The 12,260-nt window shown below is 33.0% G+C and overlaps 1 protein-coding gene across 4 annotated transcripts in view; it reads right to left on the bottom strand.

The window, feature by feature from the left end:
* LOC129000739 (venom dipeptidyl peptidase 4-like) overlaps positions 1-12,260 on the bottom strand; it is a 52,031-nt gene that overhangs the window by 4,722 nt on the left and 35,049 nt on the right. For 3 of the 4 annotated variants that reach the window (XM_054427715.1, XM_054427716.1, XM_054427719.1), the window contains exons 3-14: positions 7,914-8,148; positions 7,064-7,158; positions 6,540-6,617; positions 6,104-6,156; positions 5,302-5,495; positions 4,576-4,745; positions 3,966-4,081; positions 3,309-3,435; positions 2,545-2,774; positions 1,567-1,786; positions 725-805; positions 42-163 (exon numbers count right to left, since the gene is read on the bottom strand). In XM_054427715.1, coding sequence (XP_054283690.1) covers positions 42-163; positions 725-805; positions 1,567-1,786; positions 2,545-2,774; positions 3,309-3,435; positions 3,966-4,081; positions 4,576-4,745; positions 5,302-5,495; positions 6,104-6,156; positions 6,540-6,617; positions 7,064-7,158; positions 7,914-8,148 — 1,721 coding nt within the window. Of the gene's footprint in view, positions 1-41; positions 164-724; positions 806-1,566; positions 1,787-2,544; positions 2,775-3,308; positions 3,436-3,965; positions 4,082-4,575; positions 4,746-5,301; positions 5,496-6,103; positions 6,157-6,539; positions 6,618-7,063; positions 7,159-7,913; positions 8,149-11,190; positions 11,264-12,260 lie in introns of those variants that run through there. The other variant, XM_054427720.1, reaches the window with a different exon arrangement.

A 12,260-nucleotide genomic window follows, 5' to 3' on the forward strand; every position in this document is an offset into this window, starting at 1 on the left:
TCTCTCAATCATCAACCAACCACAACCTTTCACATACTCACACATTGACCAGCATGGGGTATTTCTTGCCATAGTTCTTTGTCTCGTCAAAGTCCGCGAGCTCAGGAGGCAGAAGAAGTTGGACTCTGGCAGAGAAACCGTCCTCAACTTCAACTGTCATCACCTCAGAAACACATAATATGTTATATAATATGTTTATACTTTCTTATTAATGTGTATATTTGTAATCCAATAGGCTAAGCGTTATTGCGAGTAGTTCATCTTGGGGAGGAAATTATAAGGACAAAATTACACAAACAGCTAATTGTGTTGAGTTTTACTTCTTATTTCAGATGTCGAGATGTCTTACTTATAAGAATGAATTACTGAACTTTTTGACTCTTGAACATAAACATCTGCACAAAAATTGTAGGATATTATATGTAAGCTTGACAATATTGGCTGAAGTTTTGATTAATCCACATGGATAAAATGACATGGAGTCTTACCAAAACTCAACACCTGTAAACTAAATCAGTACTGTCTTGCTCGTATAATGTTTTTTAATTCCGTAATTTTGCTCATTATTATTGTATTTATATGTTCATAAAAAAGACAAAATTATTTTTAAGGTCCTTGGTAATATAAAATTACATAGTTAGAGTTCCGTAATACCACTTTAACTTATAAAACTACAATAAATTAAATTTTTTTCCTATAAAACCAAAGACTATTTAGTTGATACCTTTCGCACTGGCATTCTGATGGCTTCAACAAAATTCCTGGTCTTGACATTGTCCTCCCAGACCATCAGTTCATTACCAGACTGAAAACAACAAAATTATCTATTTTTGAACCCTTGCACAAATTATGGGTATGGATATTATAAACTCACAAAATATGAACAGTCTTGAGTTCAGTATAAATTGTCTTAAGGTTGCCAGATTTTCTGGAATTTTTTAGTTCAAATCTTGCAAATCCAGTGGTTCAAAGACCTCTAGGCTTTTATAATTTCTTCACTATTGTAAAAGCATCAAACGATAGTCTCTCTCTTTTAACCACACAAATATCAAGTGACCAAACTAGTTAACATTTTGTACTAAGATAATGTGTAACAGACCACAGATTACAGTACAAGACTTGTTCTGATTATGGCCCTAGGGCTTATGCTCTAGGGGACTGTTGATTTAAGATATCTTAGATGGAGCTTTTAAAAGATAATATTTATTAGCCTCCATCGATCAATTTAGTTACAATTTTTATTGCATTTCAATTTACATCACTTTTGAAATACACAAAACTAAGGGGTATGTCAACAATAATGTCATTGGTTGTTGAAGTCATTACATCACTCAATATGGAGAGTCGGTAGTGCTGCAGACTTCGAGCCCAAGGCTCCGATGCCATGGGCTCGGATCCTGGTACCTACTATAACTTTTTATCATTACACTTGACCATTGTACTGAAGCTCACACGTTGATTTGCCAGATATGTTCCACATATAGGCCTCTGTGACCCATGTGGATGGGTCAAATGCAATTTTAAAAAGGCTTCCAACCTTAAAAAAAAAAAAAATTATTGGCTTACCGCATCAAAGATGGTAACTTCAGGCACGTTGGGTCCAGCGCAGCTGAGGGCGTAGAAGTGAGCGTTGGTGCTGAACAATGCGCCAGCGTACGTACAGTTGCTGCCGTCGACCACATGTTGATGTTGGCAAGAGATACAAGTGATCTCGTGCGGTGATCGCGCGGACACTTTGTATGTGCGAAGCTGCTCTGGAGTGTCTGGTGTGGAGGCGACAAAGAATCTGGAAAAGTTATTTCAAATATGCTTTTGTTGTTCATAAGGATCAACCTTTGATGTCTTATACGATTTAAGTCTTATAAGACAATGCAATCTCTGTGTGTTGTGCTATGTACTTTGTATTTGTATACAGTACTGTATTTTGTTAAAAGAAGGTTAAATATATTGTTAATGAGGACTCAGGCTTGTAATTTTTACATCTCATCCTAGGAAAAAGAAAATACGGCAGTTTTATTTTTATTTAAGAAACACTACTTCTAAAATGTTAGTAGGAATTCCTTAACACCAGGGCCGGTTTGTAGTTTAAGAAAACATCATGATGACCTTAGGACATGAATTATGCAAACTATGAATAAAGACAAGGATAACTCTTTAGTTATAGGATCCTTCCCACAAAAATCCTAATTATCAGCCACCTCTAAGCCATTTTGAAATCGTTAAAAATCACTTTATATTTTTTAAGATTAAAGCAGCAGGATTTTAGATTACAAGGAAGCACTCTAACCAGCTTGGTAGGATACTGCACCTGGCTATTTTATTCTCCCATGAATTTTCACTTGTGCTGTATTCAAAGGTGAATTCCATAATCTAAGCAAGCCGTATTTAGCACTTTAGGAAGTATCAAAAGATCTTACCTAAAATCGTTTCAAACAATTATATTATTGTAAATTAATTTCCCAATAGTTTGATAAGTTATTGTTTGAAGATATTGTTGATTTTCGTAAGTGTATATTTTTACATTGGTTTGGATATGCAACTCACATCTCGTCAGTGTCAAAGTTCCACCCTGCTATCTCGGAGACTGACATGAGCCCGCTGGTAATGGCTTTTGGCTCTGGATCCAGTTGCGTCAGGTCCAACATGGTAACATGAGGGTAGGAGTCACCGTTGATTTGTTTATGCCACCAAGTGAAGATCATGCGGTTGCCAGCACGGTCGAACTTGGGGTTTTCCAGCTGAAGCCAACCGCTTGTCTCGGCGTACTCGAACACCTTGTGAACAAATAATGTTTACTTCGGCTATTTTCCATCACTTGAAAATTATTTTCATAAAGCTTACAGGATTTGGGCCTGAAACACTATCTTTTGTTAACTTCTTTGTTTACTGGCTTTAAATTACCAGCTGTTATGTTACTTTTTTAATTAGCATGCTTGTTAATAATATGAGACATATGCTAATTTATTTTAAAGAGAATGTAAACAAAATCTGTTAGATGCGTGTTGTTGTTTGATACAAAAAGATGTTTTGGTTTTGTTCAAATTAAATACTTGTACCAAATACTATTTTTTTCAGTAATTTGCAATATCCTTCTTTAAGTGAGTCATCATGATTGGTGAGACACTAAAACAAAACAAGATTAGTAAGCCATTACAGACGTTTTTGTAACTGTGTGGAAGTCAGAGTATTGTTGTATTGTGATATCGGCTATATATAAAAACGTAAATGTCTTCTTTCATCAAAAAACTCTGTTCTTTACTTTTGTGTAAACAATAAAGTTCTCATCAAGTAATTATGAATATACTGACCACTCGGCAAGGATTATCATCTCCAACGCTACACAGCTCCATAACCAACATGTTCTGGTATCTGTTGAGCCATATGATGATGAATTGAGTATCATTGGCCCACGCGAGTAGACTGGCAATGGGCTCTCTAGAACACAAAGAGAGCAATTTTACAGATTGTTCAGAAATTGAGGAAAAAAGGCTTAGGAAAGTTAAGAATAGAATCCGTACACAATGATATGAACAATTGAAATGCAAAAAAATGCAAAGGTACAAATATGAGAGAAGTTCACATAATACCGTCCTACAATGCTGTATGGTTTAAAAAATGATTTTTCAAAAGAGGTTGGCTTACTTAGTCTTGCATTTTCCCATCATTGAGTGTAAAAGTTACCAAGCAAATCAAAATGTAAGCAGGTTCAGAGAAGAATCAGAGAGGACTAAGAATGCATTATTGGTAACACTGAAAGCATAAATCCACAACATTGCTGTGATCAATGTCAATTAAATGTTGATTCAGCTTTTTAAAAAGGAATTGCAAGATGAATTTGCTTAAGCTTTTTTGATTGAATTATTTAGTCCAATGTTTTACCCACTCAGCGGTTTGAATTAGAAAATCATTGTTTCTGTAGCCTATTGTTTGATGGTGGCATTAATTAAACTTGAAACTGCACAAACCTGCCGTCAAGCATTGCCACGGGAGCAGGATAGTTGTAAATGGTTGGTTCTGAAGAGTTGTTGACGTCTTTGAGACTTACAACATGAACGGAAATAGATGGGTTTGGAGTTCCGACCTGCAAAAGATGGAAGTAAGTCAAAACAAAATCTTAGTCTACTAACAAATTATATAGGTGAAGCTTAGCTGAAGTAGGAGCCTTTTGATTACTGACAATAATATACTCGTAAAAATCAAAATTTTGAAAATTTGAACGGAAACAAAGGATATTTATTCAAATCTCATGCCTTGGAGAAAAACTTGTCAACATGTACAATTTTTTACATGAGGAACCTAAAGGAATTGTGTTTGGCTTTTAATATACCTGTAATGTTCTATCTTCATTTTTCCAATAAAAATGAAATATTAATTATATGTTGCTGTGCAGATAAGTAGTGAGCAAGCTTATTCATTGGTACTATTGGTTTTTAACCAGTACTTTTAGTAGCATTGATTCGTCTGTCAAAGTGGTTTTCTTTATATTTAAGTCCTATCAAAACTGAATATATAATTAATTACCTAAAGACGACAGCTCGCTCTTTAAACTAAACCAAAACCAAACACAAATTTTACCTTGGGGTAGTGTATCTGGTCATATCGTGTGTATTGCCATTGCCTTAGGTTGGGAGGTCCGTAGACGGGGATGGCTTGAATCAAGACGTTGGAATCGTTAAACTTGAAGTACGCCAAGTAACTGCCTTCTTTGGAGAACCATAGTGCCGAGTTGGACGACACAATCTCCTCTGGAAAGACATTGCCAAATTTAGCAAAAAGGTAAAAAAGTAAAACTCATTTAAGTAAAACTTTTGCTGTCAGTAGTAAACAGTTTTTCTTAGTTACTTCTGTTAGTTTTATTCATACCTAGGGGATATTTTAATCGGTAATTTGAGAAACAAGTTAAACAACACAAGCCATAGTGACATTAAATGATACCTTGAGAATAAGTTACCTTAAACACATATTTTATGCAATTTGGCCAAATATTTATTTACACATTTTCTCAAATAACCGATTCAATCACACTCACAGGGAATGTGTAATTTGTATACAGAAATTTGCAATAGAGAATATTTTCTCTTTTTTCTCTAAAGAATGTTCATTATTACTCTTTCCTGCAGACGATATTATAACCCATTTCAGTCCTACGGATGTCAGAAGAGGACATAAAAATATTGTGAGGATATCCTACCGATATTATGGGATATTTCTTCCAGACGAAACGGAGCCTTGAAGTATTTTATACTTATATTCAAAAACTGCTAGAAAATGTCATGCAATTTCAAAATTTAATAAAATTACCTTCATACACCCAGTCAGGAACTCCATTGTATATTTTCCCTTGTATTCCGTCAGAGGTAATGCGAATATCGTTGGTTTCATCTTCAGGTTTTTCTCTGTAGTAAATGTTGTTCTTGTCCACATAGGCGATCGAGTTGGTCTTCGGAGCCATGACAGCGAGTTGCAATGACTTAGTGGTTACATATGTGCTTTTTCTGGAAACAGAAAAACATTATGAACTTTTGTTTACATGTTACAACTAATTCGATTTTATTCCTCGCATCTGCTATGAATATAAGAAAAGATGTAGAAATAATTTTAGGAAAAATTCAATAAGGTTTTTTAAATGATGAGTACTTCTTGAGAAAATACCTTTGAACGTTTATGGTTGTAGTTTTGTGTCAATAATAAACACATATTAAACAATTAATTGATTAGTTCACAATCAGAGGAGGATAAAGCATATTTTTGAGCCAATGTTTGTTTTTACCTAATTTACAGAAGAAGTGAAGAAACTATACATCCACAATTATCTATTAGGATGATTCAATATTAAATCATAGACTAAGCAACACAAGGGAGTATGTTTTATCTATGATTAAATGCAGTGTGAGTGTACCAAGTAAATGACTGGATCTGTATTAACAAAGTATCACCCTCATACAAGACTATATATTATACATCATGATGTATTTTATATTACGTATGGAATACAGGATGCACACTACACAAAAATATTGCCTCAACAGAAAAAAGTAAAAATAAATAAGTCAAATCCTTTTAAAAATCTGTAAATGTTAAAGTAAGTTCAGTAGGTACTTACCTCGTTTTGAAACTATATATTTGGTAGATGGCATAATAGGAGTGCCTATAAATCTGAAATAAAAATACAGTTTTCAATTATTTTTGTAAAAGCTATAAAGTCTGATTGTTAGTTTAAGAACATTTATTTTTATTTTTTCACATTACCAGTTCCCCCCTCTCATGAAAGCTAACATTAACTCAATCAAAAGTATTACAAAACTGATTTCAAACGAGTTCAAACTATATGTACAATAATGTCCTTTTATTTATTGTTAGAAACAATAAAAATAAAGGAAAAACTAATATATATTTTTTTTATCTAAATTCTGTGCAAAAGTTAATTTAGTATAAAAATGCTAGTTTTGTATAGTAATTAATATAATTTTGTACAGTAAGACAGTTTAAATAGTTTGAATCATGTAAATATGTATAATTATGTTTGATGTACTACTTACAGGGTTATTGTAAGATGCGTACATCATATACTGGAGATCTTCGGAAAACCAGAAATCAAAAGTACCATTCAACAATATCTGAAAAATATTTAGATTAGATAAAAAAAATCAAAATAATTGTATGGAATACACTAAAATAAGATAAATAATTACTTCTCAAAGCATAGATTGGGCAAGACTAGTTATAAATTAATTATAAAACAATGGAAGTATGTCAAGATAGAGACTGAGAGTAAAATAAAAAAATAAATATTTTTTTAATAAATTATTTTGCTCAAAGTCACTTAGTTACGGTTAAACAAGATGAGTATTTTAATAATTCAATTTCTAAAAATATAATTTATTTTTCAATATGTATGTTTGAATTTTAAAAACTAAAGTTAACGTAACATTTTCACATTCGTCACATCTTCATGGTCAATATTTGATACCCATAACACAAATTGGGTGATAGAGCAATTAAAAAAAAAATACAGCCTAAGCTCAGGAATAAATTTGTAGTAAACGTTTATAAATATATTTACCCAACTAGTAAAAGGAAGGATGACATCGCTTCGTTTCGTTTCCAAGTCAAAGACTTTCAAGTTTCGCAGTGAATCGTAGTAGTAGAAGTCTTTACCTGAAATAGAAATAAATTACAGTTTAGTTTAACTGGGCATATCTAGGTGATTAAAATAGGAACACTCGTTGGTCGTTATTGTTGTAATCATTTAAAGATAAAAGATTAAAGATATGTGTAAGTCATAGGCATATTAAACATACTAAAATATTAACATATTAAACATATTGAAGGACAGTTGTGTGTTTTAGGTATAATTGTATACAAACTAAGTACAGTATACAGTATACAGTACAACAATTAAGAAAACCAAATTCGTAAAAACTTTTTCCAACACTCCAAAATAACTCAAACAAGAATATGAGAACCATGAATATGTTATTTTGTCTGATTTTTTTCTAAATAGGGGGAGCTGAAGTTTTCTCTAAATTACTTTGTCACAGTATTATCAAATAGCCAAAAACCTAGACCTTTTTGAGAGAAGTTTCATGCTTTATTCACCAATTTACTGGCTCTTAGTTATGTAGTACCAATTTGAATTTGTACTTATGAATATATGAACTCCCAGTACATATGCACAATTGCACAACCCACTTCAAAGAAACAAATTCCCTGACATCCCCTTCATAAATAGTCTTGCGGTTTCACTAGCAATTGCTGATGACTGTTTGGCAATGAATGTCTAACTTAAGTATCAAAATTTTTCTAATAGAATTTGTGTATATATTTGTAGCTTATAGACTCTTTTCCCGTTACCTATTGCAATAAGAAAGTTAAGTAAACTCATACTTCTTTTCTGATTTCCAATCATTTACCTGTAATGAAAGTTCCATTGAAGAGCGACGGAGAGATGGTGTGGTACAAGAAGTAATCCTTGAGGAATGGAGCTTTCTGCGGTTGAGGAGGTGGCGGGGGCTCTGCAGGACCTGTATCCTTCTTCTGCAGATCCGTGTAGATGATGAAAGCAGTGATGCCAACAACAGCGAACGCGATGCTGACGAAGAAGCACCACTTGGAGCACTTCGGCATCCGCAACCATCCTAGTACGTCCTGCAAACACAGTTTTTGTTGCTAACTCGGATTTTGAACTACATCACAGAGGAGTAAGTTACAGAGAAAACTTGCTTATGGGTCAACCGTGGGCTTTCCAGCTCTAGTATTTGTGCCAGAAATATACTTGTGACAAGAAAGGAAGAGTCCGAACATTGAGCACTGTGCAGAAATTCTTGCTGCACAAGGGTTTTCCTCCACAATGAGGGTGTGGGAGGTGGTTTTGGACTTGCCCTAGACACCAGCACTAGTCCTAGACACCACTTAAGTGTACCATTGAGTGTTTCCTCTGTACTTCACTTCTCTGTGACTATATGGAAGTTTCAGGGGGGACATTCTGGATTAGTCAGTGTGGGAGAGGTGTGGTAAAGGTTTTTTTGGAATCTAGTCGCTACAGGAAGTAGTGTGTGGGTATAGATTTCAGGCTAGGAGACAGAGCGAAGAAAGTGTTTGCAATTGATATGCCTAAAAATGTTTTTTTTTAGTTTTAACAGTTTTATCCCTCATTCAAGTTTTATTGTCACCCGTAATATATTGGCACCCAGCGTAGTGCGCCATCCCCTCTTTTCTTTTCAAGTGACCTGTGAAGTTAAAATTTACAATAAACCAAATAGTGTAGGACTGTTCTTTACAAACCTAACTCAATTACACATCCATCGTTCAGATTAAAGAAAAAAGTCTTGCTTTGGAAACTACTGGAAACACCAAAACAATAATGTGAGTTGGATCCACTACCCTTACTATCCTTGGGCAATAACAAGTAAATTCAATTTATCTCTGAGCTTTTATACTGTTTATTAAGTTTTTTGGGGTTTTGACTCAACAGTTTGGATTTTTATTTTGGTATAGGCAAAATTAGTAGTATAAAACCACAAAAAAACATTAAAATTAGTAAAATAAACCTAGTGATCATGATGTTTTTAGGAAGGCTAGTGTCGCTGAAACTGCCTTTGAAACTCATGGCAAGATACTTTGTACTGCACTGAATGTGTGTGGAATGGAGTATAGGTGGATTAGCTCATCTTCACAGCAGTTACAACATTAACTGGGGCTCTGGAGAGCTGGATCTGGCTTTTTAACGACGAGACGGTAAAACAGGAACGGTTTTAACAATTTGTTTTGACAAATTTTATTACGTTTACACAGGCTACTAGGTTACAAATATTTTAGTTTTTTCATGTCACGGTTTGCATTTAATATTAAATAATGTGACGCTTTTAATTTTGTTCTTGGATACATAAAATACTTGAAATGAAAACTCTAACACTATGTAAGTCATTGTTTTTTCAGCCATCATTAGAGCTAGGAAATGAACATTCAACTATTTGTTTCTAATTGGATAATTTTTTAACCTAAATTCATACTTTCAAATTAGCAAAATTACTCAAGCTATCGCGTTCACAGACATATGTACAAATAAAAAAATTTGAACGAATATAGTGTTTTTGGCCTGGCCTCTGTGGACATCAAAATGAAAAATTAAATAGATCCCAAGTCTAGGTCTTATTGTGCCACCTACTTATTGGGATAATGATAATAGCTACTTCCCTATAGGAGAATTTGCTAAACAACTCTTTTTGGCATATTTGTACCAGTTCAAAGTGGAAAAATTCAAATTAGTAAATAAATAACGTTGACGTTGACCTATCCCCATTTAAATGTAATTCTTTGTTTGTTCATTGTTCCAAGTTCCAAGTTCATTGTTGGTTATGGTGAGTTAATGTTGTTCAAAGGTTTATTGCGGACATTTTCCATCTTGATGGTAAAAAAACAATACCTATACAACGTTTCGGGATCTGGAATCTGATCCCGTCCTCAGGTGAAAAAAACTTAACTAACACATTACAACTAACAATACACAAACGCCCAACCTAAGTTGGAATACACTACAGAGGGTAGCAGTAAAAAAATATGCACTGTATAGCAGATCCTGAAACGTTGTGTTTTTTTTTTTTTACCATCGTGATGGAAAATGTCCGCAACAAACCTTTAAATGTAATGTTATTCCCATTTCCACCATGTTTGAATAATATGGCAGTTCAAGATAATTTTGATAAAATTGTTACGGTAGCCTACTTAATGCTATAAAACTAAATCTTATAAGTCCACTTAAATAAAACCATCAGTGTTTACACAGCAGCATTCAAACAAATTCATTGAATCAATTTACTGTAGATAATTTAACAGCAAATATGAGAGGTCTCTTAAAATAATGAAAACATGTCATCAGGTTGGTGACAATAGGAAATCCACTTAAACATTATTTTTTAATTAACGGTGCTTAGTTTTTTATTTGCGCACCTAACTAAAGATTTATACAAATTAACTGAGAAGTGTGGCTTCATAGCTATTTTTTATTTGAACTGAGTTTTTTTCATGATATTACATGGTTTTCATCTGAACATTATAATTAATAATTTTGCGAAGAAATGGAAAGTCTATTAAGCTAATGTGATTCTTTTTTACAAGGAAAACAATAAATCTATTAATAGGATATTAATTACATCTTATTTTAGTTTGGAAGTGATTTCACAATACCACCAACTTTTAGCTACATTTTCCAATTAATGTTTTTTCAATTTTTGCTGGGTTCTTTTACATGAGTAAATACATAATTACACATACAATACATTTCTCTGGTGGAAAAACGTGGTCAGATGAATAATGGTATAAAAAAAGATATTATGAGCTGAAACCACTTTCCATTAAATATTTCAATTTTTAAGCATATGGCAGACGCACCATATGTGACAATACATAGCTCTTTAAAGCAGACTTATCAAAAACGTACTGTCAATTAAGTAATCCCGACTAAAACCAAAAACCATTTTCCCAACAACCTACTTAAAAATTTTAGGAGAGATAATTCTAAAATATCAAATATTTTCACAATTACTATTCTGTATATCAAAGAGGATGAATGGGTTTATTGATAAACCATCACTTCCTATGGGTGCTTGTTAAGTTTAGGGAAGACAACTTAATACCGTTATCAGACCAAGTGTCCAATGGAATCAAACTTTTCTAAGGTCCAAAACTTACCGAAGCCATGTTGCTGGGACGTAGGTGCCTTTCTTACACTGCTCTTATCTAATCAAAGTGCCTTGCAAACCGGGGCAAACATAATTAAATAGTAAATTATCGGAATACTTGTTTGCATTGTTAACATCGGTTCCAAGGTAGAATAACGTACGTTACTGTGTTATGGAACCGATCTTCAAGTTATGTAATTTTAAATAATTTTCAAACAACTGTGTCAAGGAATTTGTGACCTGTGTTGTGATTTTTTCAAGCCTTTATTACTGTATGGATATTAAAAAAAGGGTTTGTGTTCAGAAATGGTCTAGTATGTATTTATAACTAAATAAACTTAATATTTTTTTTATTATATCATATTTATCTTTGTTGCTGTTGCCTGGGTTCTTGTGGATAAGATGTTTGTGTCGACCTGCATTTCGCCACCTTGTGTGACATCTTCAGGGGTCTTCTTAATTCATCTTCTAATCACACTATAGTCTATATTTACAAAAATATTTACAAATATTTCACAAAAGTGGCCTATAGTATGGACCCAACCGCGATACTAGTGACCGTGTGTTTGTAAATATTTTTGTAAATATAGACTATAGAGTTAGTAATGAGAAGATCGATGAATTAAGATGACTCCTGTAGATGCCATGAAAGGTATAGAAAAATTGATAGATTGATGCAAGCATCTTATCTGCAAGACCTCAGTTAACAGCAATAAGGATAATTCTAATGCAATTTAAATTATTTAAATTTTTTATCGATAGGATTTATTAAAAGGAAACCTCTGTTATTATGGAAAAACAGTACATTATAATAATATTAATATGCAGTACATTTAAATTAGGAATAAAATTACTCAATAAACGAACAGTTTAAGTTTTATTATCCTATTTCATTATTTAAAAAAAGTTGTTAAAGTCATAACATTTCATTTTTAAGTACTGTAGTTTTGAAATAATAGATATCCTAAAGATTAGTACATTAAGTCTTCAGAATGAAAGTAAAAATTTCCCAGCTTAATATTTGTAGCAATATAAATAACAAAAACACAAACAGAATGAAAATTGATAAGGTATAAATGT

This window comes from Macrosteles quadrilineatus, unplaced genomic scaffold, assembly GCF_028750875.1.
Source record: "Macrosteles quadrilineatus isolate MER2022 unplaced genomic scaffold, UCM_ALF_1.0 Scaffold_8__2_contigs__length_117827958, whole genome shotgun sequence".
Classification (NCBI taxonomy): Eukaryota; Metazoa; Arthropoda; class Insecta; order Hemiptera; family Cicadellidae; genus Macrosteles; species Macrosteles quadrilineatus.